Raw genomic sequence first — 26,305 nt, 5'->3', positions numbered from 1 at the left:
TAACCAGTTCCTTATTCACTTTACAATTTTCATATTGATCCCCGTCTTTTCCAATTTAACTAATAATTCCCCATGTGGAACCGTGTCAAATGCCTTACTGAAATCGAGGTAAATTAGATCTACTGCAATCACAAGGAAGGTTATTGTGTAACATTTTGTTTCCTAACACAACTCGTTTCAGGCCCTCTGTAGACAAGTAGACAGCCTGAATCGACACAGCTGTCAGACTTTACAAACTAAAACTGCAATGCAGTGCAACCTGTTTTCCAGGCCAACCTTCCCTTGCTGCAGAGGGAGCTGCTGCACTGCGCCCGGGCTGCCAAGCAAACGCCTTCCCAGTACCTGGCCCAGCATGAGCACATCCTGCTGAACACAAACACCACGTCCCCATCCGACTCCTCTGAGCTGCTGATGGAGGTGAATGGAAATGGGAAGAGACATAGTCCAGACAGGTAAAGGGAACTGCATGTTCAGTTCAGTTTTTTTAAGTAGTGGCCCTGTTCCTGGAGCAGTTAAGTCAAAGTGAAATCTAATGCCGCGGGAGGCTGTTGTTCTTGCCTTGTGTTAAGCCATATGGCTTGTTCAAACTCTCATTCACAGTTAATGACACCTCTGATTCACTCTCACTTCTGTGTCCAACATGGCTCCATAAAAATACTCCAAGAGAATGGTGTACTTGTGAGGACGCTGCCCTGGGCTTCACAGGGTTTTCTTCAGGCTCTGATACGCTATCAAACAGTCTGCCTGAGAGTGCTTCGCTGGCTAGAAGCTAGCATGTCGTCTTAAGTCTGGCCTAAAATGCAAGAGGTGGCTTTCCCTGAGGCTTTCCCTGGGGGAGTGGAGTGTGTAGGGAACAGGAGGAGGAGATATGGAGGGTCAGGGACAGGTGTGTTTTGGAAGTCTATTTTAAGCTTTGCTAATTGCATTTTGGATAAAGTTTTGTGTGTAATTACATAGGATGGTCCTGGAGTTTAGAGAAGAGCAATTGGAAATAATTTAAATTAACATCTTCTCGGCTCTACCCCCCACCCCCAATGGCAATGTGTCCTGTAGTTGTGTTTTGGGTTTTTTCAAGTATAATACATTTATTTTGCCTTCCCAGCTTGTTCCTGCTAAGTACTGCTGCCAAGAGCCCTGGTTTGAAATCTGTTTCTCTCTCTGGATGGCTGGGTTCATCTCTGTCCCTTTCTGAATATGTTCTTAGTGCTGACAGAAATTCACCTCTTTTTTGGCTTCTTTGCAGAAGAGAAGAAAATAGTTTTGAGAGAGACCCGCTGCCATCGGAGCCGCCGGCCAAGAGAGTGTGCACCATTAGTCCAGCTCCGCGGCACAGCCCTGCCCTGGCTCTCCCCCTCATGAATCCTGCTGGGCAGTTCCATCCAACCCCACCTCCGCTCCAGCACTACAACTTGGAAGATATCGCAACTTCCCACCTGTACAGAGATCCCAACAAGCTCTTGGAACAGAGGGATATGCGCGACAGACATAGCAATCTCGGTAAGAAAGCCATGGCCCCGTCTCTGTCCCATACGTCATCTTGCCGAATCTGTCATACTAGCACTCCTATGGAATGGTCCAGTACACAGCTGGGCAGTATACTGACGAGATCTGCCAATAAAATGCACATTGCCGGAAATCATTTTCTGTAGGCAGATGAACCTATGGGGGGTGGGGCAGCTGTATCTAAACAACCAGTTGCAGGAGCTCTTGAAAATATTGCGTAAGTGGAGCTATCTGCTGTTGTCCGAGTGGTCCCTCTTGCTGTAGGCAATAGAGGGTACGTCCTGCACTGCAATGGGGAGTGTGCCTCCCAGCATGGATAGATAGACTTGTCTTAACTCTGCACAAGCTACCGCACTGAAGTAGCAGTGTTTACATTGTAGCTTGGCCTAGCCACCAAAGCTTGCCCCCAGAAGTTCTGGTGGGCTTGGACTCAAGTGACTAGCTGCAGTGTAGCCATGTTCCCAGAGACTAGTTTCATAGGAAGTACGTGCATTTGGGATTAAAAGGAAAAAATTCTTGCTCAAATCAAGGTTCTTCTCTTTTCCACGCCACTGCTCTTCACTATTGAAACATACATTTCTTCAGTTAAACGAGCCTTATTTGTTATCTGCTGGCTGGAGCTACCAGACCACAATTTGAAAGTGTGGTAAAGCCTAATGGAAGAAATCATCCTGTCCGGTCCTAATTTTGGGTGTAATTCGTAACAGGTTTAAATGGAGGCTATCAGGATGAGCTCGTGGACCATCGCTTAACAGAGAGAGAGTGGGCTGATGAGTGGAAGCATCTCGATCACGTAAGGAACCTAAAAAAAAAAAAATCCTTTGAGGGCCCAGCAACCAAACCGCCAGCTGCTTCATTTTACATGACTGGGTCAAAGGTGGTGCCAAATCAGCATTTTCTGAGTGGCCTAGTTTAGTGTGCACTAAAAACGTTTTAAAACTGCCGCCGAATTTTCCGTAACAAGTCTATGATCTCCTGTGATAATCTGGGTTTTGGCTAAGACAGAGTAAATGTCTTTGTGCTGTGAAGGCAGTCGAAGGGGCACAGAGCATCCTGCAGGTAAGGAAACCACAGGAGGCAATATATTTTCATGGAAACTGCAGTGTAATGTAAAGACATTGTAATTGCTATTGCTAGTTAAAGAAGAACAAAGACTTTTTTTTTGCTGCTATTGATAATGCAATGTTAAGTAGAGCGGGGGCTTTGCTATCTTCTTGGATGTGTTTGGAAACGAAGGGCTGCTTGTGACATGGACAGGTGGCACAAAGTTGTGTCTTTGTGACAGCTGTCATCTTGCTTGGCATTGTGGGGATTGAACATGGGACCTCCACAGCTACTTCAGCTTGAGCAAAAGTTCGGTAGCTGAGTCTGTAACAGACTCATACCCTCTGTGGGTCAGGCACAGGGGAATCTGTAACATACATTCACCTGGGAGTTAACCTGCATTTTGCAGGCACAAATGTCTGTGAATACTTGTTTATGACCTTTAAATAAGCTTAATACCTCTGTGAGCTCAATTAGTAACCATGGCACCTGCAAAACCAATTGGACCCAGTGCTACCGCTTGCATTCACGTACAGGTACAAGACTATTTCGAGTCTACATACAACTATTAGCATTTTAACAGGTGTTTTCATCTATAAAGTGCTGACCAAATTGTGGGATAATTTTGCATGTGCACAAGTGGAGGCTGGACAGAGGCCTGGCTGGAAGTTTACCCCAAAATACTGTTCATTCTTCTGATTCTAATCCTGAATTCTGGGACTCCATGAAGTCAACAAAAACTACTAAAGGCTTTTCAAATTGATCCTTGGATATAACATAATTGTGATAAAATTGTGTTGTGAGAGGAGAGATGATATCAAAGTTAAAGCATTTCCTAAATCCTGCACGGCTGGGATATGGCTAGTTACAGACAACAGGGATCGTAGAAATCCATTTTCTGCAGAAAAATGCATAATTTGCATTTTTACAGAGAATCTTTAGTTTTTACATTTTGTGAAAAAATAAAAACATATATTAACTATTCACTACATTTTACTGAAAGTACCAGTGTCACTTACCCCAGTTTGAGAACTTCTGGAATATGCCCATTGGCGGGAGGGGGGCATGGAATGTATTCTGGGGCGGTGTGAGAAGCTGCTGGCAGCCGGAGAGCAATTCTGTTAATTTATTTTATTATAATCATTGATGACACTTGTAGGTTTCGAACTTGCTTAAAAATTGTAAATAAAACATTGTGTTCAACTGATAACTTATGTATTGTGGTTAGGGAGACTAAAGTTCAGTGTTTCATTTTAATCACAGAAAAACATGGATTTTTATGTTTGTTTGTTTGTTTGTTTTATCGGAGAACTTTGCAGTTTTTTATCATGGGAAAACTAGGATCCCTGCTGACAACTGTCTTTCTCCCTAAGGCAAAGTCAATCTAACTGGCCGATGGAGAATCACTGAGTACACACTGCATTCCCCTCTGTTTTCTGTGCAGCTCCAGACGATGGGAGTTGGATAGAAATTTAGAATACAGTATGCTCTTTGTTAACCTTTTCAGGAAGAGTGTCAGATTTCAGCCCTCTTTCACATGGCTGATGTGAAAGAGCCAAAAATTGTGTTGAAATTTCACTTCTGTAAATCAGTGACTTGATTAGAGCTGCAGACCAATAAAGGGAAATTTCTCACTAATTCTGTCCCACACTGTTTCAAAATGGGGCTCCCCACCAAATGTCAGGGGAATGAATAAAAGCTATTTTTGAACAATAATTGTGTGAGAGTAGCTGATGTTGTTTTTTTTCCTGGCTTTCTGAGCATATCAGATACCTTCTAGTGGTTGAAATTGTGCCAATAATTGGTCTAAAAAGGGACAGGTCCCTAGTCTTACCTGTAGATATATAGTAAAGAATAAGGAGTCAAATAGGAACCTGCAATCATGGATCTGATAATGCTAAAGCAGCACTCATTTGAATAATACTTTAACAAGAAAAATCTAAGCTGTTGACAGAACGTTCTGCTTTATTTCACCAGGACTTTGAATGTCTCTGATTTCCCCATTGCATTCAAATGATTCTGCGTTCTTTGGTCTACATAAGCAGGCTGGGCCTGTTGTTGTGAAGTATGCTCTCAAATTGGCGTCTTCCACTAAGAAACCATTCTCTGCGCTAGAGAATGCCAAAGAAACAGGCATCGGAAACCAGTTCTGAAAATGCACCTTTCCCCCTTAACAGGCTTTGAATTGCATCATGGAAATGGTGGAGAAGACTAGGCGCTCCATGGCTGTTCTGCGGCGCTGTCAGGAGGCTGACCGGGAGGAGCTCAACTACTGGAAGAGGCGGTGCAGCGAGAGTGCAGAGACAAGGAAGGGAGGGAGTGAATTCATCTCGAGGCAGCACAGTCCCGGGAGCTCTGACTCCATCAGCAGTGGTAGGAGAGGGAACCAACTGCTGCCACGTTGTTGCAGGGCGGCTTACCTGAGGCTGTGGTTCCACAGCAGTGTCCTCCAGATTTGAGGGAGACTTAAACCTAGAGACTTAGAAACAGGGCCCTTTGGTTCATCTAATGTATCAGATCTAAAAGCAGCGGAATGTGAAATGTTTCATGGCAACATCTGATTGGATCAAGTGCTCTGAAACTTACCTGATCAGTGAGTGACTGGAGGACGAATAAGTTGTTCTTACGGTCTGAGACTGAAAGGGTTTCTCCAGACTAGCCATTGCCCTACTTTGAGAGTATCATATAGATCTGAAACTTGAAAACCAAGTTGATGCTGAGTTTCAGGTGCACCCCAAAAATAGTGAATACTCTTTTTAAAAAAATTGTTATTGGAAACATGGTGAACTTGTAGCTGCCTGTAGTTCTGAAATGACTTTAGCAGCTTCCCCCAAACTTTGCAAAAGTTAAAATTTCTCTATAGAAGTTTCTCTTTGGAAATATTTTAGGGGGAAGAGGACTGAGAATAGAGTGTAGAATGGTTGCAGCCATAATTATAAAATCAGTACTAATTGGCACCATGATAGCTCTGAAGGTGCCAAGGAACAATAGGCTTTGTTTTAGAAGCAGGTTTTCATTAGGAAGAAATCATTGTCATTCAATCCATTTGAAGTCATGAGGAAAGTATGCCCTATGAATGGCCCCTTTTAATACATTGGAAGTACAGTCTTTAATGGTATGCCAGGAATTATTATTCTGTTCTGTTCTTCTCGACCCTTAAAAATAGCACTGTGGAGTTCTGTTTGTCACTCAAATTCCAGATCACAGGCACTTAAATTACAAGTTAAAACGTGTGTTGCTTTTTGTTTTCTCTACCTGCCTGCCCTACAGACTTACCTGGGGCTCTGACAGTCAAGCTGGACTCATTCATTCATTTCTTTGCCATAGGTAATAAAGATGCTGCAGAACAAATGATTCCCTCAGGGACACCTGTGCAGCCCTGTTACCTCCAGTTGAGTTTTTACAGGTTTAACCAACTAGAACCTAGCAAACAATTCTGTTAACCTCACAAAAGAGACAGAACCCAGCTCCCTCTGTCTTATCGATGTTGATTCTAATGGAGCAACAAAGTGGTAAAAAGTCACTGGAGTCAGCAGATGGTAATGAATAAACGCAGGGAGCAGATCTGTTCGGTACAGGGAGTAGCATTGAACGTCGTTGCTTCTCAGAACACAACAGCCTTTTAAAGCTGCTCAAGAGTAAGGTAGTAGCTACAGCACCAAGGTGTTAAAAATGACTTAAAAGAGCAGGAATCTTGTGGAGTTCTTTAATAGGATGTAATATCAAGGACTGTGATACCAGTGGTTTTAAGCTAGAGGGTGCAGTTAGATCAAAAACCTCCAAGTCAGTGTAATAGCTGGTGTGTACATTACAGAGTTTTATAAGAACCTATGGAACAACAAACTCTAATATTTCTGCTTCTTCCATTACCCTTTGACTTAGTTTAGTTTAATTTTTCTGAAGTCATGTGAACCTTTAGAAAAACATATCAAAAAAAAAAAAATACCCGAAAGGATTGTGTGTAAAAGCCATACTACTGGATTTCTAAAACCTTTCCAATGGAAATATATTTTAAATGGCTGAGATCACATGATACCAAATAGAGATACCGTTTACCAGCATCTGTCACATTTGATCTCACTGAGCTTATGTAGTATTGGGCATGTGGTCTGTACACCTATAGCTTTAAGAGGTACACACTTTGTATTTCAGTTTTAGTCTGTGAGTTAACTGCCTTTGGGATATTTGAAAATGAAAAGCGCTGTATTTAATGTAATACATGGTTACTATAGATTGATCTTCACAATCATTGCACATAGCAGATATTTGATGAGTTATATTTATAAATATAGCCTGTGATTATAAAGTATCAGAAGATGGAAGTGGATTACACTGTGCAATAAATCATGCAGGACACTAATTAAAAGTTCATTTATCATCTTGCCATTTGATGAATGGTCTTAGCTGCAGAAATCACTTGCTTGGGTTTTAGCTATTAAGCCTATTGTGGTCCCTTGGGGCTTTAGCTAGGTTTATAGACACTGGCTGCAGGTTCTCATAGCTTTCCTACAGGGTTTGGAATGGCTGTTTAAGCAAAATAATTCAGGAAGAGGAGACACTGCTGATCCATCAGTGCATTCCTTGTTTCCACAGATTCCCAGCGGGACTTCAGCAGCAGGTCAGGGACGGGCTATGTTACTGAAGAGATATGGAAAAAAGCTGGCAAGTATTTGTAGATGGTCACTTGACAGAGTTACCACAAGCTTTAGATAAATGCAGATGGGACACAGGGCCAGATGCAAAGTCATGCTTTAAAAAAGTATCGTGAATGTACTGTTCCTTCCCTGGCTGGCTGGTTATATGCTGACCTAGATTTGCAAAGATGCATGCACCTGAGCTGAGCGCACGCTTGATGTGTGTGCGCAGTTTGGGAGTTTGCATGCCACACTTAGTGCATGCCCAGCCCAGAAGTATACATACCTGGGGAGACAAGTTTGGGGAAGCTGTTGGAGACGCACTTGGGAATATGTAGGTCTGAACTTGATCCGCCCAATGGTCGAGTGTAGAGGTTTGGAGTTAATACATTGGGGAAACAAATCCCATTGCAATGTAACCGAGCACCATTTCATCTAAACTAATCTGGGTCCCTCCGTTTCTTGGGCCTTCAATCTGCAGAGTGTTTTTAGCCCTTTTTTTTTTTTTTTTTTTTTTTTGCCTACTCTTAATCTACTCCTGCCTGGATTTCCAGTACTCTTGAGTTTCAGTGACTACAGGTTGATAGGCTAATGACCAGATGCAGTTGGCATCAGGGCTGATCAGAAGGCTGTGTAGAACCAGATGGTGGATTTAGACTGGTTCCCAGTAGGTAGGCTTATCCTAGTAAGCATCATGACAATTGGCACTAAGTAGGCACCCTTGTTGTCGGCCTCAGCAGAGTGGCCATGGATTGACTTGCCTGTGGCTACTGAACTCCCCTCTCTCTCTCGAGGTTGTCTCTTCAACTCAGGGGTGGGGTTCATTGGCACAAGCAGTGTTCTTATCTGCTTATTGTCTCTTTAGTTTATCCACCCTAACATTGAATAGTACTGCCCAAGGGGGATTTTCCTTCCCAGTCTCACTCAGTCATCTTTGTTCGAGGCTTGTTCTGCCTGCGAGGCTGGTTGATGAGGCTGTTGTTTTCTTCCAGAAGAAGCCGTGAATGAGGTGAAGCGCCAGGCTATGTCTGAGGTGCAGAAAGCTGTGGCCGAGGCAGAGCAGAAGGCATTTGAAATGATTGCATCCGAGAGGGCCCGCATGGAACAAACCATTGCAGACGCAAAGCGCCAAGCTACTGAGGATGCCTTCCTCGTAATCAATGAGCAGGAAGAGTCTACAGAGGTAAGAACCCAGCGCCGTATCCTTGCAGTCTGGGCTGGGAGAACGGAGGGCAGTGTTCTAGGGTGAGATATGGTGCCCAGTTCGCATTGACTTGCAATGGGCATTGGGCTCTAAACTCCCATTTTGTTTTTTTGACAGCAGGATCAATTGAGAAATGATTCCATTGGGCATGCTGTGAAACCTGTGTAAGAGGCTACCTCGTGTACGTGAAAATAGTGTTGAAGGGCCAGTATGTATGGGGATCCTGACTCGGAGCAGCACCACAGTAGCTACACCAGATTTCTCACAGTACAAGAGGAAAATCAGAGCTGCTGGATACAGTTCTGTTCTACTTTCCTCTGAGTACAGCCACTCTTTAGCAACTGGTTTTGTAGTAGGCCCTGGAGAGATTTTAAAAAAAAGTTGCCTTGTTTTTCTTAATGACTTTAAAATAATAATAATAAGTAATACCTAGCTCTTATCTAGTACTTTTCATGCGTAGTTCTCAAAGCACTTCACAAAGGAGATCAGGATCGTTACTAGGGTGACCAGATGTTCCAATATTATCAGGACTGTCCTGATATTAGGGGCTTTGCCTCCCCCAAAGTAAGTGTCCCTAATTTTTCATACTATCTGGGCATCTTAATCATTACCCACATTTTACAGATGGGGAAACGAAAGCACTGAGAGGGGAAGTGACTTGTCCGTTGTCACTCAGCAGAGTAGTGGCGGGGCCAGGAATAGAACCCATATCTCCTGAGTCTTAGCCCTAGTACCCTACCCACTAGGCCACACTGCTGCCCGAAAGACAGGCAACATCTAAGTTTGATTCCTCACTTAATTCCAGATGGGCATTCAGAAACTTACATGGCTCATTATATAGCAGTCTGTAAGTGTGTGTCCATCTGTCTGTGCAGATCAGCATTGTGAATATCATCTTGGATATTTTGAGATTTGTGTTGTCTTACAAAACATGTGCTGCATAACAGATTCATTTTGAGATAAACACTTAACTGCACCCCACATATAGCCCCAGTATTTTTCTCATTCAGGAAAACTAGTAAAGCCTAGTGGAGCATGAACAATTGTGAGCAGATCAGTGCAAAATTTTCATTTGATCTTTCCAGGACTAAAAAAACCCACAAAATGTACCCAACAGGGTATTTGCATGTTTTCTAGACAGTGATGTTTGATTCCTTCATAATTAGTGGGCACTGACAGGTAGAGATTGATTTTTATGAAAATGAATTATAACCTTCCTCGTTAATAATGCCTAGCATTATTACAGTGAAAATTTAGTTTATTTACCTTTTCAATTCCCCTCATCTTGAGCAAAGAAAATAACTTGGTCCATTCTTTTTCTCACAATGCTTCAATATTAAGATTGAATCTGTTGTAGGGGAATATTTAAATATAGTGCTAACACTGTTTTCGCTGGTCTCTCTCCATCACTGGCAACAACTCTGTTATCCTCTCCATCATTCAATGGCTCAGCTTTGGGGTTATCTTGGACTCCTCTCTCTTTCTGGCCTTGTCGCATCCAGGCTCTTGCCAAATGACATTCCACCATTTTCCCCCTGATGCTGGTTTACTTAAGCCTGTCCTTCCCCTCATTAATGGACCCCTTGAAGTGTGTTGTGCATGGTGAGTAAGGTCAAGGTTCTGTATGCATCTATAGAGCTAATTTAGAGGGGAAACTAATTTAACACAGGGAGAAAAAAAATTGGGAAAGGGAAATCCCAAAGACACTTGGGGTTTTTTTTAAGAGGAAGCTTAAGATTCTCAGCACTAACCTAAGAATATAAGAATGGTCATACTGAGTCAGACCAATGGTCCATGTAGCCCAGTCTCCTGTCTCTGACCGTGGCTAGTGCCAGAGCTACAGTGGGAGTGTACAGAACGTGGTAATTCTAAAGAGATCCACTCCTGTTTTCCGCTCCCAGCTTCTGGGAGGTTTAGGGTCACTTTGAGCATGGGGTTGCATCGCTGACCATTTTGCCTAAGAGCTGTTGATATACCTATCTTCCATGAGCTTATCTAGTTCCTTTTTGAACCCAGTTATATGTTTGATTTTCACAACATCCCCTGGCAATGAGTTCCACAAATTTGTTGTGTGAAAAAGTTCTTCCTCTTGTTAATATTAAATTTGTTATTAATTTTCATTCATCAGGTAACTCCTGGTTTTTGTATTGTGTGAAAGGGTAAATAACACTTCTCTATTCACTTTTTCCACACCATTCATGATTTTGTAGACCTCTGTCATATCCTCCTTGCCACTTCCCTAGCTCTAAGCCGAACAGCCATAATCTTTTTGTCTCCTTGTGTCAAAGCCGTTCCATACCCTTCATCATCTTTGTTGCCTTTCTCTGAACCTTTTCCACTTCCCCTATATCCTTTTTGAGATGGGGTGACTGAAACTAGACACATTATTGAAGGTGTGGGCACACCATGGATTTTATACAATGGCATTATATTTTGTGTCTTATTTTCCATCCCTTTCCTAATAGTTCCTAACATTTTGTTAGCCTTTTTGACTTCTCCTGTAGCTCTTGTTATTCCAAAGGATTCCAAAGCACTTTGCAAACTCTGGAATGAACATGTTTTGTCCGCTGATCTGTCTTTGCTTTTTTCCTACCCTTGTTTGCCCCGCCACAGTTGCATTTCTGGAGCATCGCTGTGTGGGTTTGTTTTGGACCTGTAGTTTCTGGGTGAGGATCTGGTGAGCATATGGAGTTTGAGGTGTTGTGAATTGTGGAGGCCAGCAGTAGCCCCCTTGCTCTCATTGTTTGGCAGGTTTGTGTGGTATCGTGACTGTCTGAGTCTGGGTGGGAATGAGCGAGAGAAGGTAGGTGATGTAATAGTTTTTATTGGACCAACTTCTGGGAGGAAATAGCATTGCCCTCCCCATCTCCTTGTTCAGGTCTTGGGCATCAAGAAACAAGAGTTCCCATTCCAAAGCACAGAAACACTGGTCTCTCTTGTGATTATGGTGTCTTCCATTGGTGTCGATGGAATATGGCTCCGCATGGGGTGATTATATGGTTTGTGAGGATACTGAGTTAGCAGCCTAAAAGAGGCCTGTTTGGGCAGCTCTCCATAGGGAGGCAAGCCTCGCAGATGGCACCAGCCACCTCATTCTGGGATTGTGCAGAAAATCCTCGTGGTCTCACTGAAAAATATTGATGTGGCCCAAACCGGACAAGGTAACTCAGATTCCTTCTCCAGGAATGTCTCATCTGCTGTGACTAAAGCCATCACTACTTCATGGAGGGTCACACAGTTCTACCAATCGCTGAGCCATGATTGGATGGTACTGCATGCCCAGATCTGACACAGCTGGCTCCAGCCAGTACGCAGGCATCCTTCGGGATGAAAGGAGCTATATATTTTACATATTATGACAGGAGACAAAAAGAAATGTAATATAGTTATCTATTTCTTGGCTAAACATCTAAGGGGAGGGCGTAGCAGTCACTAAGCGTTGAAGGATGCTGGTATCAAGGAGCAGGAGGAATTGGTTAGCATGATATAGAAGTTACGAGATAGAATTAAGTAAAGGAATGATTTGTAGGCTAAATATCAGGGCAAACTTTTTGCTAGTGAGATCTGTTTGAGTGATGCAGTGTTCACCCAAGGGAAGTGATGGAAGCACCACCATGTGATACAGTTAAAACTGGATTCCTGAAAAGGGATTGGGGCATAGAGCCACAGGAAAACCCTGGACTGTCCAGCTACTAGATTTTTTTTTTTTTCACTAACCTCGGTGATTCTTCAGTGGAATGCATTATTCTTCAGCCACCACATTAAGAAGCTGTGTCATTATTCCAGGATATCCTATAATCCATAAAATATGGCTAGAAGCAAACTGTTTTAGGCAGGAGTGTCAGTAGCTTTCAAGTTGTGACTCAGTTTCTCAGCCTTCACATGCCAGTGGAGTATTTTTCCACATTCTTCTTCTGGAAGATTGACTGCTCTCCTGTGGGTGTTGACTCTAGAGCAGTTCCACTACCAGTCAACTGAGTTAGGCTCTTTGCTACAAGCCAGTAAATTATTGCCAGGAGCAAACGGTTTTCGATGCAGAACTGCTGAGATGTGAGAGCTGCTAACATGCATCTTGCCAAGCTTCCCAGCAAGAGCGACGCGCCACCAGAGAAACTTTCAGGGCTGCTTCCTTTTCCTGCTCTCTTAGCAGCTTTTTGTTGGCATTGCAGAAGCGCGGTGGCTCGTGAAATACGTCTTGTGGGGTGGGAGTAAGGGGGTACAAGTGGAATCTGGGGAAAGCTGGTTTTTCACAGCAGACATTGCTTTCCCAGTATGTTTTTGCTAATGCACAAGTCCAGTTGCAGAAAGCTAATCTTCCAGTTCCGCTTCTGTGACCAACTGCAGTCACAGCTCCAGGTTTTGGCCTTTTTGCCCTTGTTCCCCTTACAACCAGTCACGCGTTGTAAGCCCGCCAGCTGACACATCCTCCAGAGTCCAGAGAGGCTGTGCTCAGCTTCCAGATTGAGTCTCATCCCTGGGAACGGTTTCACCTGGCGGATGAGCTTTTAAATTAGCTTTTTCTTTTCCAGATTAGCCCATTGAAACCTCTTGTGCGGATAAGCAGGGTCCCAGGCAAATGTTGACTCTGTGGTAGTGTGGTTATCTCTGTGAAGGGCCCTTGTATAGTAAAATAGAGCTGCTTAAAACAGGAAATGAAAAGAACGTGTAGCAGCACCTGTGCTCTGATTTCCGGGGTGATGTTGCCTGCCCTTGGGGGAGGCTGTCAGTTGGGTACAGTCTGGCAGGTTGTTCTAGTTCTAGCACAGAGGCATGGTCTATGCCTGGGCTAGAGTGTGTGTGAAATGGCTAGAAGTGGTGGATTTTTTTACATTTTCTTTCTTCTGGGACAAAGCAGTGCCTGCAATAGGGTGACCAGACAGCAAGTGTGAAAAATCAGGACGGGGTGGCAGGTAATAGGAGCCTATATAAGAAAAAGACCCAAAAATCGGGACTGTCCCTATAAAATTGGGACATCTGGTCACCCTAGCCTGCAAATGCCGAGTAAGCCCTGTCTTGCTGCCCTCCAAACTATATAAACGTCCTCTGGAAATATATTTTTAAGTCAAGTGTTTTCTGTCTTGCAGAGCTGTTGGAACTGCGGTCGCAAAGCCAGTGAGACGTGCAGCGGATGCAACATTGCCCGGTACTGTGGCTCTTTCTGCCAGCACAAAGACTGGGAGCGACATCATCGGATCTGCGGACAAGGGTTACACAGCCAGGCCAAGCCGCTTTCCCTGCCAGCAGGGCGATTGGCAGCAGCCGCCGCCAAGCCAGCCGATGGGGTTCCAAGTCCCGCCCTAGAGAAGACCTCTGCAACAACCTCTCGATCCTCTACCCCAGCTTCCGTGACAGCAATAGACACTAATGGACTCTAAATCCAGTATGTTTTACACATTTTCCTGTTTTTAAACCTAAAAAACACTTACGCTCCACAGAAGGTTGTAAAAACTCCACCGGCTACTCTAGAGCCCTGACGCTCCAGCTAATCTTTGTGAGGCTTTTTCTGTTTCATTATAATCCATCAGCAGTTGTTAAGAACCACATGCCAGCCTTGCCAATGGGAGCTCAACGCTGCTTGCTTTTAAGTCTTGGCACGAGAGAGCATGTCACCTGGACCTTCAGGACTATGGCCTCTTCTGCTTTGTTTTAATTGAACTTCTTTGGAAAGGAGCTCCCGGGTCCTGCCTTGACATGCAAGAGAATCCAGGCAAGCAGCACTCAGTATCCAAGGATGAAGTATGGTGTTTTCCTTTCTGCTGGATGGCCAGGCTGCCTGAACAACCTCCCTATATAACTCGCCGCTCCTCCTCTTTCATAAGATACATATTTTTCTTCTTCCCAGATGGCTCTGTACTCATTAACTCTCTGCAATGAACTGTCGACCTGAACTGATTTTCCTCAGTGGGAGAACTTCTCATTCCCCAGTGTAATGAGAAATAAGCAGTTTCTTGGTTACAGATGTCTGCTTTTCCCCAGGACTCAGCTGGGTAGTGACTCACAGGGATTACAGGGGTTGGGCATTCCCTGGAGGAGAGGAGAATTGTGTTCTGTTGAGGAGGGAAGCTAAACAAATCTCTGTGTTGAGAGGGAACTGTTGATCTTTTTTATATGGCCCATTTTTAATCCTCTTCTCTAACTGGACCATCCATTGTTTATCAACCAGCTTGGTTAGGAGCCTCCACTCTCCTTGTGTGCTGAATGTTTCAGACCAAATCTCAACCTGTCATCATCGCCGCTTGCCCCAGAGGCTGGGTTGGGTTATTTTGCTGTGCAGGAAAGATTTTTCCACCGCATGGAAACTGTTAGTTTTAGATTTGTTGACTTTGTTTTCACCCTGTGAATCTCCTCCACATGATTGCAATGGATCATTTACAGCCTGTTCTTTCCAAGCATGTTGGCACAACGATTTTAAAAAAAGTTTCCGAATTTTGCAATTAATGTCAATTTTTTAAACGTCCAAGCCTAAATGGGATTACCAGAGCTCTGTTGTGTGCTGAACTCTTGGTTCCAGACCTATATTCCATGCAGAGAAGGGCAAACCTGTCAAAGCACCTGATTACACTGCTCTAGCTGGCAGAATTCACTAGCAATGCATTTATAAGCCAATGTGTATCACCTTGTCCATCATTTTAAAGCCTGCTCTAGAGATGACCTCTCAGAAGGGTGCAATCTGGTTGGGTTGTGGCATACTGAACTGGCTGTTACTAGGCTGGCGGGCCCTGAAGGCGATGTTCTAATCTGGTCCCAGGGGGAAGATTGTTTCTCTGCATGCACCAAACCAGAGTTTGCCTAGAAGAACTTATTTTATGAGTCCCTCAAGAGCTTGTTATATGTGCAGCTAATGCAACAGGAATCGGCGCATGCTCGCTTTGGGAGTCCTACTGACTTCTCATGCTGCACAGGAATAAGGGCTAGAGAGTATTGACCCTTCATTGACCCTTCATTCTGAGACTGTGTTCTTCTGTGATCTTTGGATTGGAGTCAAACAAGACAAATAATTCCTAACTTATATTTGGTCACTTCTTAAAATGCCAGCTGATAATGGAGGTGTCATTTACTATTCCTCGGGCTAGCAATGGAAACAGGCGTGCTGTCGACTGGATGTTATTGATATGCCATGCTAACAAGAGCAGGTTAGCTAATTGGTTGGGCTGTGGTCCTTGGAAACTCCAGTCTCTAGTAATGAAGTGGTTAACTCGCATGTCTTAAAAATTTTCGCTCACAGGCAAAAATCTTCTCATTGCCGAAATTCCGTGTTTTTGCCCTGTGAGAGATGTTACTATCACAGTTCAGAGCCTGGACTCAGTCATGGCCTGTAGATACAGACAGCAGGTAGATGAAAGAGCTGCTTCTCTATTACAGATTCTTCTGCTTCTTAAAGGAAGAACAGACTGGGATTGCCGGGTGCAGGGATAATTGTTGGCAGTATTCCTTACTTGTCCGAAGTCCTCCTCCATGGATGTGTGCATACCTGCCTCAGGTACAAGAGCTGGGGGCGTCTCTGGGGGTGAGGCTGTTCCATAGCCATCTATATTAACCTCAAGGAACAGCTGCTGCCTCCTGGATAATGGAAACCTATTTGCAAACAATTCCTATTCTGTGTAAGGTTCTCATCTCTGTTCCCTTCATTCGCTATTGCTATTAGGATATTTCTGCAGAAACAGCGTTTCAGGTGTGAAATCCCTCCAAATTCCTGTTCTTCTCTTAAACTATCAGACCTTTCCAGTGATGATCCAGTACCCATCAGCATTGTACTGGGTTGATAAGGACCAGAGAGAAGCCACAGATTATGTGATTTTCATGAAAATATCCTTTGTGATAGAGGACGGGATTCTGCAGTCCTTACTCAGTCAATGTGCCCAGTGGAAGGTTTGATTAAGGACACTCTTGGTACAGTGGTAACCCTGAAAACTTTTTCAATTGCCTCCGATAACTAAATAACATTGCCTCAATGTTTGTAGTATCCTCTGTATTTAGCTACAAATACTGAAGTGATGATACTAGTTAGTTGCCTAAGGGTAATCCCTGTGATCAGACCCCAAAAAGGATGAGAGCAATGCAGTGCTCTAAGGAATTATTTATAAATAGACAGTCTTCCATAGTTTTCACACAACTTCAATGGCTCTTTGTGTATTAAAATAAAAATTAACCCCAGTGTAAATAAATGAAATACTAACAGTCATGATTTAGAATGATTTTTTTAAACATGGAATGATAAATGTGAAATTCTGGTATGGGAAGACTTGTTGGATTGAGTTTTCTATATTTTTTTGTCATTTAATTCTGTAATAGGAATTTGTTACTTAATTCCTGTGCATAACTTATTTAATGTACTGTATAAAGGAACCCAAACTGTTACAGATGTATTTAGTTTGTTCTACTCAAAGTAGTCAATAAAAAGACTATATTCATCTTACCACTCCTCCTTCACCTCGCAAAGGGAATAGCAGTTTATCATGATACACGCAACAGGCTTAGATTCCTTAAGGTTTCTGTAGGAACAGTGCCACACTGTCATGATAAAGTCGTGGCTAATAAGGGTTGTCGGACGTGAAAGCAATATATCCACTTCAAAACTGAGAAACCAAGGCAGCCGTGCCAGTCTTCTGGCACATGCATGGAGCCCAAAATGAATCCCCAAAATCAAATACAAATGCAGAATTCCAACCTGAGTCATGCACAGAGGTTTTCTAAAAGTGGTTTAATTTTGGTACTCAGGCCAAGATGTTTATCACAAAGGATATTCTCTAGCCCCCAAATTCCAGTGAGATATATACACATACAGTACCAGAATATGAAATCCACCCCCAGATTTACTGGCGTAATCCACCTGCTGAAGTCTCAGTGTTGAGGGGAGCAGCTAACATTTAGAGATAAAAATCACTGCTTCAAGCTTGGCACAAATTGGAATTGGTTTCTCTGGGACAAATAACATTTTCAGTCACTTTAGTTTCACAGTCTGACATTTGTCTTGTAAGTAATTAGCAGAAAGCGAGGATGCCAGATTTCTGCTGGGATGGAGGTCGTTGGTCATTACCCAAAAGAAGGGAGTGGCAGGTCACTTCATCGTGCTGAGCCTCAGTTCCTCACCTTTGACTGCAGTGAGATGCTGCAGAGAGCGTTGCAAAGAGGTGCTTCTTTGGTATGATTCTTGCTTTAGGTGCAAGAGATCTTGGGTTCCAATGCCAGATGAGCCCAGTTAACCACTGGAACAATTTACCAAGGTGTGTGGTGCATTCTCCATCACTTTTTCAATCAAGATTGGATGTTTTTCTAAAAGATCTGCTCTGTGAATTATTTGGGGCTGTTTTCTGGCCTGTGCTATACAGGAGGTCAGTAGATGTTCACAGTGATCCCTTCTGGCCTCGGAATCTGTGACTTTTGCTTGTATGTGGCATCTTTTCTCTCACGGTTTGACTGCCTTGTCTATTTAGAATATAAACCCTTGAGGGCAAGGAATGTCTCTTGCTGTGTATGTACAGTGCTTTGCATGCTGGAGCACTGATGTTGGTTGGGATGTCTAGAAGATACTGTAAATAATTACAATAAGTACCTGCATTTCAGAATGGGATGTGGTTGCAAGGTGATGGGACATTTCAGGTAAATAATTCCTTACATCACAGTCTTTTGCAGTCAGAAAATCTGGTCCCCATGGACTACTGCAGATGGAGTATATCGGTCCTGAAATGTGATTGTCTCTGAGTGGAACACATTTAACAGTGCACACCTAATGGTGGTGTGCTGCTGTTTAGGACAGGAAGTGAACAATAACTTCTCTATCTGATATTACAGGAGAGGATTTGGGAGGCCACAATCATCACCTTTGCATGCTCTCCGTCTTGGCACATGTTCCTGCCGTGGCGGAGGCTCAGTCTGAAGGAGATTTGGATAGTTGTATCTGCTGTTCTTACGTGCTGCATAATGCCAGGATTTCAGCCTCCAGGGCTCTGTCGGACAGTTTTTACAAACACTTAATTCATTTGTTTAAATGAAATTCTAAGCGTGGAGAAAAACATGCATTTTTATTTGGCAGCCAGTATTTTACCCTGCTGGGCGGACGGCATTTTAATGCATTATTCACAACGGTAAAATCTTAGACCATAATTTGCTCTAATCACAGATTCTCAGTGTGAATTTGCATCTATTCTTAGGTTAAGTCTGAATGTTCAGCTGTCGTGTTCTCTAGAATGAGTGCAGTGCTCGTTCCTGCTGTAGTCCCGCTCGCTTGCTATCTCTTTGTGAGGCAATCCAAATTGTCCAAAGAGCAAATAAGCCTGCTGTCCAACAGGAAACCTCTGGCCAGCCTGCTGTACCTCCTTTCACTCTGGCATGTGGTCTGTGACCCACATTTCTTCTATGCATTCAGCAGAAAGGCACTGGCTACTGCTGTGAACGGTTCTTCTGCGGAATGGACATGCTAGGTGCGTGTGCACCACTGCACCGTTGCCAGAGACTTTTCCCTGAGTAGTATCTACTGGGCAGGCTCTAGTGCCCTCTGGAGCCGTGCGCTTATGCACTGGTATAAGGTGCACTGCTGGCCCCGTAGCATCTCAGTTCTTACCACTTCTGAGGGTTGCTGGGACACCCCTTCTTCCTTCGGCAGGGCTTCTTCCTAGTGGCTTTTGGACTTCTTCTACATTTGCAGTTATCATAGTGTAGTGTATAGTTAGTGTAAATAGTTCCTGTCGTAGAGGGACTTTGCCCCAGGAGGCTTCAAGTCTTGTGCCTCCTGGGGCAAGCCTATGCCTGTGAATGACCTGCACTCCAGCTGCTTTAAGTGCCTGGGCAAAACTCACAAGAAGCACAAGTGCAAGATTTGTCAGGACTTCAGACTGTGCACCAAAAAAGACAGGGATGTCAGGCTGATGGCTATCTGCATGCAAGCCGCTCTCAGACCTGTCTCAGAGCCAAACCCTCTGATTCAGCACTGAGTTTGTGGGCATTGGTGTGAAGCATTTCCTTGGAACCATTCTCTGTCTCCGAGGAAGAAGCATTAGAAGCAGCACATGGGGAGAGAGAACACTCACTAGTCTGGGTGAGAGACAAGCAGGGAGAAGGCAGGTTAGCGAGACCCATGCTGGGCTGCTCTTCCCAGACCTGCATCAGCAACATCAACTCCACCAAGGGCATTGAGCCTGGTGCAAGACCATCTGCTGACACCAGGAAGCCTGCACTGCTGTGCCAGCAGACATGCTACCATCGACCCTGGAGGCTTTTCAGGTGGCTAGGGACCTTCTCTCTCTTCTGGTCCCACCAACCCCCATGGGGCATCTATGAGCTCCAGAAGCAGCAGGGAACAGAGTGTGTTCGGCGCCTGACACCATCTAGGGGCAAGCCCCACCTCATCCCAGCGTCTCGATCTCCAGCACACCACTGGTTCCCGGAACCCCGGCACCGTATGCAGGTACCACTCCACCATGGTTGCTGAGAGAATATCCTTTGGCATTCAAGGGGAAACCTTATGTGCCGTCAAAAGCCCACCATCAATACCTAGCCTGTACTCCACAGAGCTTCAATGCTGGACCTCTGGCAGGCTCCTGGCCAGTGCTGTCACCCAGAGTGATTCCTATCTAAGTTCTGAAAGTGATCTGGCTGGATATTCAGTTTGTTCATTGCTGGCAAACTTTGTCACGACGCCAAAGCTTTTGGCAACCACGTCATCACTGGCCATGTAGCAGCATTCCTTGGTAAACATCCTTGTAATTTGTTGGACTTCCATCCTAATATGTCCATACCAAGAAAACTGACAAAACCAAACCAGTGCTGATGGAGGTGGTTACGAGGTTCTGCTACAAATATCCTCAGTGCTGTCCTTCCACTTGATATGGAGCAGCTGACAGACTATGAGAATCAAAAATCAGCCACTCTTCGGCCTTTCTCAGTGCCCATGTTTCATTGCCATGCAATAAAGAGAGTTGGCATAACTGTGTTTCTGTAGATCTGCAGTTTTGTAGCAAGCCTGATGTCACAGTGTCTTCACAGAGGCTGCTGAAGGACTGGAAACATGGCAGCCGCTGCTGCTATCTGACTATCCACATCTTTGGAGGCTCCTCCAGTGCAGAATAACACTCATGTAATGAAAGGGTTCTTGGATCCATTTCCACAGGGAACTTCTTGACCCACTGCAAATATAATTCACTCCTCCATTTGCCCACCCTTCCACTTTCAAGTGTGAAAGTTACACTGGCCTCCTGCCTGTTAGATTTCAAGCTACAGAGGTGCAAACCTGGCCAGGCCTCAAATGGGATCCTACTTTAATTCTCATCTGCCTACAGGCTTCCTCTTTTCCAGCTAACGTACCCAAGTCCTGCCATTCCTGGGCCTTAAAGACCAGTTCAGTCTCCTTTACATGTTTGGTCCTTGGTCTCTGCAGACACACCCCAAGGATGACAGGTGCAGTGATGGTTTGGTAAGGTGCCTGCTAGGTGTTGGGTTCACCAACAGTGTGACGTTGTTTGGGACCAGAACTGTGCACTCGCTTACCCAGACCTGCAGAAGTGCTTTATGTGGCTTGAAAGCTGGTCTCTTTCACCATCAGGGGTTGGTCCAATGAAAGACATCACCTCGCCCACCTTGTGTCCCTAATTAGCATAAGCATGTTAGCGAGCCCTGCAATTGTGCACAGCTCCGAATATATGGCCCTAAATAGCTCCTGAGCTGGGCCTGACTGGACCAGCACCCATCTCCCCTTCTTAATCCCCGGATCTAGCCAGCATGGTAAAGATTTCCTAGTAGCCATTGTACTCAGACTATAACTGCCTTTCATCTGGCTTGTATCCTACCTCCTTTTGACTGGGCCCAATGAAATCCCATTGCAGATCGTTGTTGGCCTTAGCCCCACCAGCAGGGAAAGGGTGGACCTGTGGTTTGGGCACTGGATTGGGGCACAAGAGTTCTGGGTTCTGTTCCTGACCCTGGTGCCAACTTCCTGGTGACCTAGGGAAATTCACTTAACTGCTCTGTGCCCCAGTGTCCCGATAGACAGAATGGGAAAAATGTTGCTGCTTTGGTCTGTCTTGCTTATTTAGATTGTAAGCTCTCTGGGGCAGAAACTGCCTTTGATTGTGTGTGCGGACAGCACCACTCAGGGCATCAAGGGAGTACAATAAGGATTGTCCAGCAGTTAGGGTGGCAGTGGATGTCGGAGACCTGCATTCAGGTCCGTCACAGACTTTGTGTATGACTTCTGGGCCTCAGTTCTCCATCTGTACAATGGGGGTCATTGCACTTCCCTACCTCAAGGGGGTGCTGTGGGGATAAAACCATTAACGTCCACTGTAGCCCCTAGCCTGACCTCTTGTATAACACAGGCCAGAGACCATCCTGAGATCACTCCTGTGCAAGGTGCACCACATCAGCACCTGAGATAGAAAATACACGTAATTCACAATAAGCAGTAAGGACTATGGCTCAGTGATGGCCCCACCAGCTATTTCTGAGGCAAATATATCATTAGAAATAATGTGTGTAATACGTGTTGAGAGAGCCAGGGTGGCAGTTGGTTCAAACAAGTTCTGCATGTTCATTACCAAGCTGATCTCTTGAGTAATCCCAGAGCTTTGTTAATGATATGTGTTGTGTACGCCATTAGTCAAAGCAGCCGTTCTGCTCTCTGCTTTAATGAGTAAAACCCTGCGGAGTTGAAGTTCTGAAATACAGCAGCTTATGCAGAAGGAAAGTTTTTTAATTTTGGAAAGTACCCGTAATTAATGCAGCCAAGTCACTGCTCCGGCCTCTTGGAGCGCCTTCCATTTGATACGGCACTTCTGCATGTGATTGCAGACAAGATCAACAGGGACTGCCTTGAAGTTTCAGCCCTTTCCTTCCCTCCTCTCTGCTCAGAAAGCCGCTAGTGCCCGATTGTTCCCCGGGGGCTCATTCAGCCAAACCTTGGAAGGCTCTGCTGTCTGTTGGCCAAGGCCCCGCTCATTACCTTCTGGACAAACAATATACAGCCCTTCCAGTGATCTGCCCCTCAGGGAGAGAGGCGCTAGACAAATGGTGACAATGGCGCCTGAGTTGCTGAAGCAGTGATGGAGAGAGATGATTGAAGAGGTGTGTGAGTCGGTCACTTCCTCACAGAGTCAGACTAGTGTCAGCGCGAGCTTTTTACTGCCTGCGCACCAGCATAACCAGGTGCTGTCTGAACACTACAGGTCAGGAGGCTGGGGGACATTAGCTGTGGAGAATTGTTTGAATATAGTATGAATTTTGCTTTGCCAGTTCATACCTGCCCCCAGCACCCTTAAAGTGCCACTGCTTGAGAATCCACTCAAACCAACTCCAAACTGTGCCGTAGATTGGGATGTAAAATTCTCAGTGGGCACAAGATGGATTAGTTACATATGTTAGCCAATCGGGGAACAGAACCGGTGCCACATGACAGGAATTCTGGATATCCACCTGGAACTGTTCACAGGTGGCCTGCAGAGGAAGACTCGCTGGCTGAAGAAATGTGCAGATTGTTTTGGATAATGGCTATTTCCAGGACTTCGGCAATTTGTTTACGAGCAATTGTCCAACAGCGAAGTAGGGGAAGTTCCTGGCATAAATGATTAGTTGTGTATTGTAGCTCTAACAAATATCAATCTAGATTAGACAGGATAGAATTGGGGTAAAACTTTAACCCCCAAGGGAGCTGCTGTCTCACATCATCATCAGGGTTTTGTTGTTTCTAATTAATGTTTATCGTGTGCATGTGACTAGAGATCAGCCAGGCTGGCCCCCACTGTCCTAGGCACTCCATAAGCACAGAGGACAGGCCCTGGCCCAAGGAGCTTACAGTGTAGAGAACAAAACCTAGGAGCTGGATGAGACAGACAAGGGAGCACAGTGGGGCTCATGGGGCAATAAAATAGGGTGTGAGCAATTCTTAGCCAGGCAGGGCAATGTTCACGGTTCACCCTCGTCTGCTGTGTGTCTACACATAACTTCAGCAGGGATGGAGTTAATGTTTAATGGGTAACCGACACTAGAGGCTGTCCTCATCTTCCAGCTGGGCTCAGAACACAGCTCATACAATGCACCTGGGTTTCCCTACTTGCATTATTGCCCAGCACTGCTGAGGTGACGGGCCGTGGGGCAATCCTGACAGCAAATGTCTTCCCCCTTCCCTCCATCTAGCACAGGGGTTCTCAGACTTTTGTACTGCTGACCCCTTTCACAAAGCAAGCCTCTGAGGGCGACCCCCCTTATATATTAACACCATTATAAATGCCAGAGGTGAAGCAGGGTTTGGGGTGGAGGCTGACAGCTTGCGACCCCCAAGTAATAACCTCGCAACCTCCTGAGGGGTCCTGATCCCCAGTTTGAGAACCCCTTATCTAGCAGCACACACTCCCAAATCACTGCAAATCCCAGGGTCTGAAGCCTGCTGTCTCTTGTTCTCCCAACCTGCCAGATTTGGACTGGATCTGTATAAAGCATCAGCTTCCCTAACTCCCATGCAGCACATTACAGCCTCTGAAGTGACAATCACTTGATATCAACATAATTAGGTAAATAATCTTGAATCAGCTGCTGGAAGATTGGTCCCCTGGTGCACAAAGGGATCAGACTGAGCTTGTGAGTTTTCCTACAGGGGTTTTGCATTTCCATTTGCCTGAGTTCCTGCAGAGGGATTGCACTTTTACCAACATTGTCTAAGCAGAGAGTTCTTGAAAGCTGCTGACATTTCACTTTGTAAATAAAAGAACGGAGCTTCTTCCCTTGTTTATCCGTATGTCGTGTCTCTAGCGAGTCTGCCTGTTCCCTTCCTTATCTCTGACAGCCGTAGTAATAACGTTTTCCATTTCCATGGCGCACTCCGCCCAAAGGATGTTTTGCAAAGTATAAATTAGATTCCACATCATCCCTGTCATAATGCAGCCACCTCTTGTGTGAAACACAGTCTCACTGCAACAATGGCTTAGGACAGGAAAAGGAGAATAGTGTATCCAATGAAAAAGAGGAGGACACTTTAGGTCGGTGGTGTGCAATTATCCCCCCAGGAATCTGGCTAGAACGGGGCTTGACTCATCTATTCTTAAAGTACCTTGATCTCACTGATAACTAGCAGTGGGGCAGGGCCTCAGTGTTAGGGCTCAGCTGAGCAGGAGGCCCTCCAGTAACACAGTGCTGGAGCCGCGGTTTATTACTGACTCAAAGGGATGAGACAGGTGGGGGCAATCTCTTCACCATATAATAAAGTTGCTGAAAAATGCATTTTGGAGGCAGTAAAACTAGTCACTGGCTCAGGTCGGATTCAGCAAGTGGCTTCAGCTTAAAAAACCTGAAAAAAGCAATTTGGAAATATTTCAGAAGGAAACATTTGGACTCTGTTTCCAAGGGGGATTTGGTTAGAAATGAGGCTAATTTTTAAAAACAAAAAGGGTGACAAACACCTGGAAAATGACCCAAAACTACACAGAAAAACCACCAGCAAAATCTGCATCTCACTTCCTAGCGAACCAAAACAAATCTGTTCTGATTTGAACCACAAGGAATTTTTCAGTTTGGCCCCCGCACTGAAAACACCTCTGTTCTCTCAGCACGAGACAGCGCCCCCTAGTGCCTCACCAGCACCATCTTCTCCAGCACCTGCCCTGGCCAGGCCCAGCACTGCTGGGTCTGGAGGTGGGTGCCTCTGGCATGGGTCCAGGAATAACACAAGCCTGCAGCTCAGGCTGGAAATGAAGCTTGATGATCTCTGGAGACCGTTCCTGGCCCAGCTCCACTGGGAATGGTGAGACGCTCACAGACTCCTGGGGTCGGAATTTGCTCTCGAGAGGGCAGGGCCTGACAGTTAATAGAGGGCTCCAGGCATGTTGCACCTAGAGACTCCTTTGTTCATTGTGTCTCCAGGGGGCGAGTCTGGAGGTTCCCAGACTCTGGTATCAGATGGCCAGGTTTATGGCCCCTGCCTACGTGACAGGCAGCCAGGCTCTGCCGCAGGGTCCATTCACTAGGTCAGGGCTTCTCAAACCTCATTGCACTGTGACCCCCTTCTTGCAAAAAATTGGGCTTCAGCTTCCGCCCTGGGCAGTGGGGCTCATACTTCTGCTTCAGCACCGGCCCCCAGCAAGTCTGACGCCAGCCCTGGCAACCCCATTAAAACAGGGTTGTGACCCATTTTGAGGTCCTGACCCCCAGTTTGAGAACCGCTGAACTAGGTGAACGCTGCCCCACTTCAGCACTGTACGTTGCCGAAGGCCATAGGGTCAGCAGGGCCTCTCTGACCTCAGACATTACACCATTCACTTGCCTGCATGTCCTGGGAGCCTTTTGCAACCTTCTTCCTGCTCCACTGCCTCCCACATGGATTCCTGTGGGTTTATCTCAAGGTCAGCCGGAGCCATGAAAATGCCTGGGCTTGTAACATGCCTCCCTCCCCTTGGGAAGCCTGTATGGCAGGACTGCAGCCGCCTGGCTCTGTGATAATTAATTCCTTTCCCAGCCCAGCTGTTCATTTCCATTTGTTCTGCCTCCTACTGCAGCCCTGGTAGGATGGGAGGGGTGCTAAGAAGGCAGCTGTTGGGAATCACCCAGGGTACACCCAGCCTGCAGTGCTTTCCAAGCTGGCTCTGCAGCTCACAGCAGCATCTGGCAGGCCAGCTGTGGCTCTCTGAGGCTGGCACCTGACGTACCAGCCACTCCAGATACACACCAGCACAGAGAGGTGCTGTGTCTGGGGTGCTGGGCCATAGTTCGGCTTTTCAGGCAGTAGCATGCGGACTTCCCCCTGGTGAGGACAGGTGGTATCTACCCTCTCCCAGCCTGGCTAAGCCAAGGATTGTAGATGAGCAAAGTAGGTGCAACGTTGGGGGAAAGAGCTGGAGGGTATGGCAGGGGGGCTCCCGCTGCTTGTCATGGATCCAAGAGGCTTTGCACATCAGGGGGTCACCTGGGAGCCCTGCCTGCTTTTGGAGACTCCAGCGGTGTC

The 26,305-nt window shown here is 45.5% G+C and overlaps 1 protein-coding gene across 5 annotated transcripts in view; it reads left to right on the top strand.

Moving 5' to 3' along the window:
• The window catches only part of CBFA2T2 (CBFA2/RUNX1 partner transcriptional co-repressor 2), a 93,292-nt gene extending 76,491 nt beyond the window's left edge, over positions 1–16,801 (top strand). For 2 of the 5 annotated variants that reach the window (XM_032793327.2, XM_075072318.1), the window contains exons 5-11: positions 271–452; positions 1,244–1,497; positions 2,211–2,296; positions 4,725–4,920; positions 7,141–7,209; positions 8,174–8,364; positions 13,470–16,801. In XM_032793327.2, the coding sequence (XP_032649218.1) occupies positions 271–452; positions 1,244–1,497; positions 2,211–2,296; positions 4,725–4,920; positions 7,141–7,209; positions 8,174–8,364; positions 13,470–13,760 (1,269 nt within the window). In that variant the 3' untranslated portion in view covers positions 13,761–16,801. Of the gene's footprint in view, positions 1–270; positions 453–1,243; positions 1,498–2,210; positions 2,297–4,724; positions 4,921–7,140; positions 7,210–8,173; positions 8,365–8,502; positions 8,904–13,469 lie in introns of those variants that run through there. The other 3 variants (XR_012657003.1, XM_032793328.2, XM_075072319.1) reach the window with 3 other exon arrangements.
• The last annotated feature ends 9,504 nt before the right edge of the window (positions 16,802–26,305 follow it).

Source organism: Chelonoidis abingdonii, chromosome 14 (genome assembly GCF_003597395.2).
Source record: "Chelonoidis abingdonii isolate Lonesome George chromosome 14, CheloAbing_2.0, whole genome shotgun sequence".
Lineage (NCBI taxonomy): Eukaryota > Metazoa > Chordata > Testudines > Testudinidae > Chelonoidis > Chelonoidis abingdonii.
The sequence above is the reverse complement of the archived record's forward strand: the minus strand, read 5'-3'. Positions and strand labels throughout refer to the sequence as shown.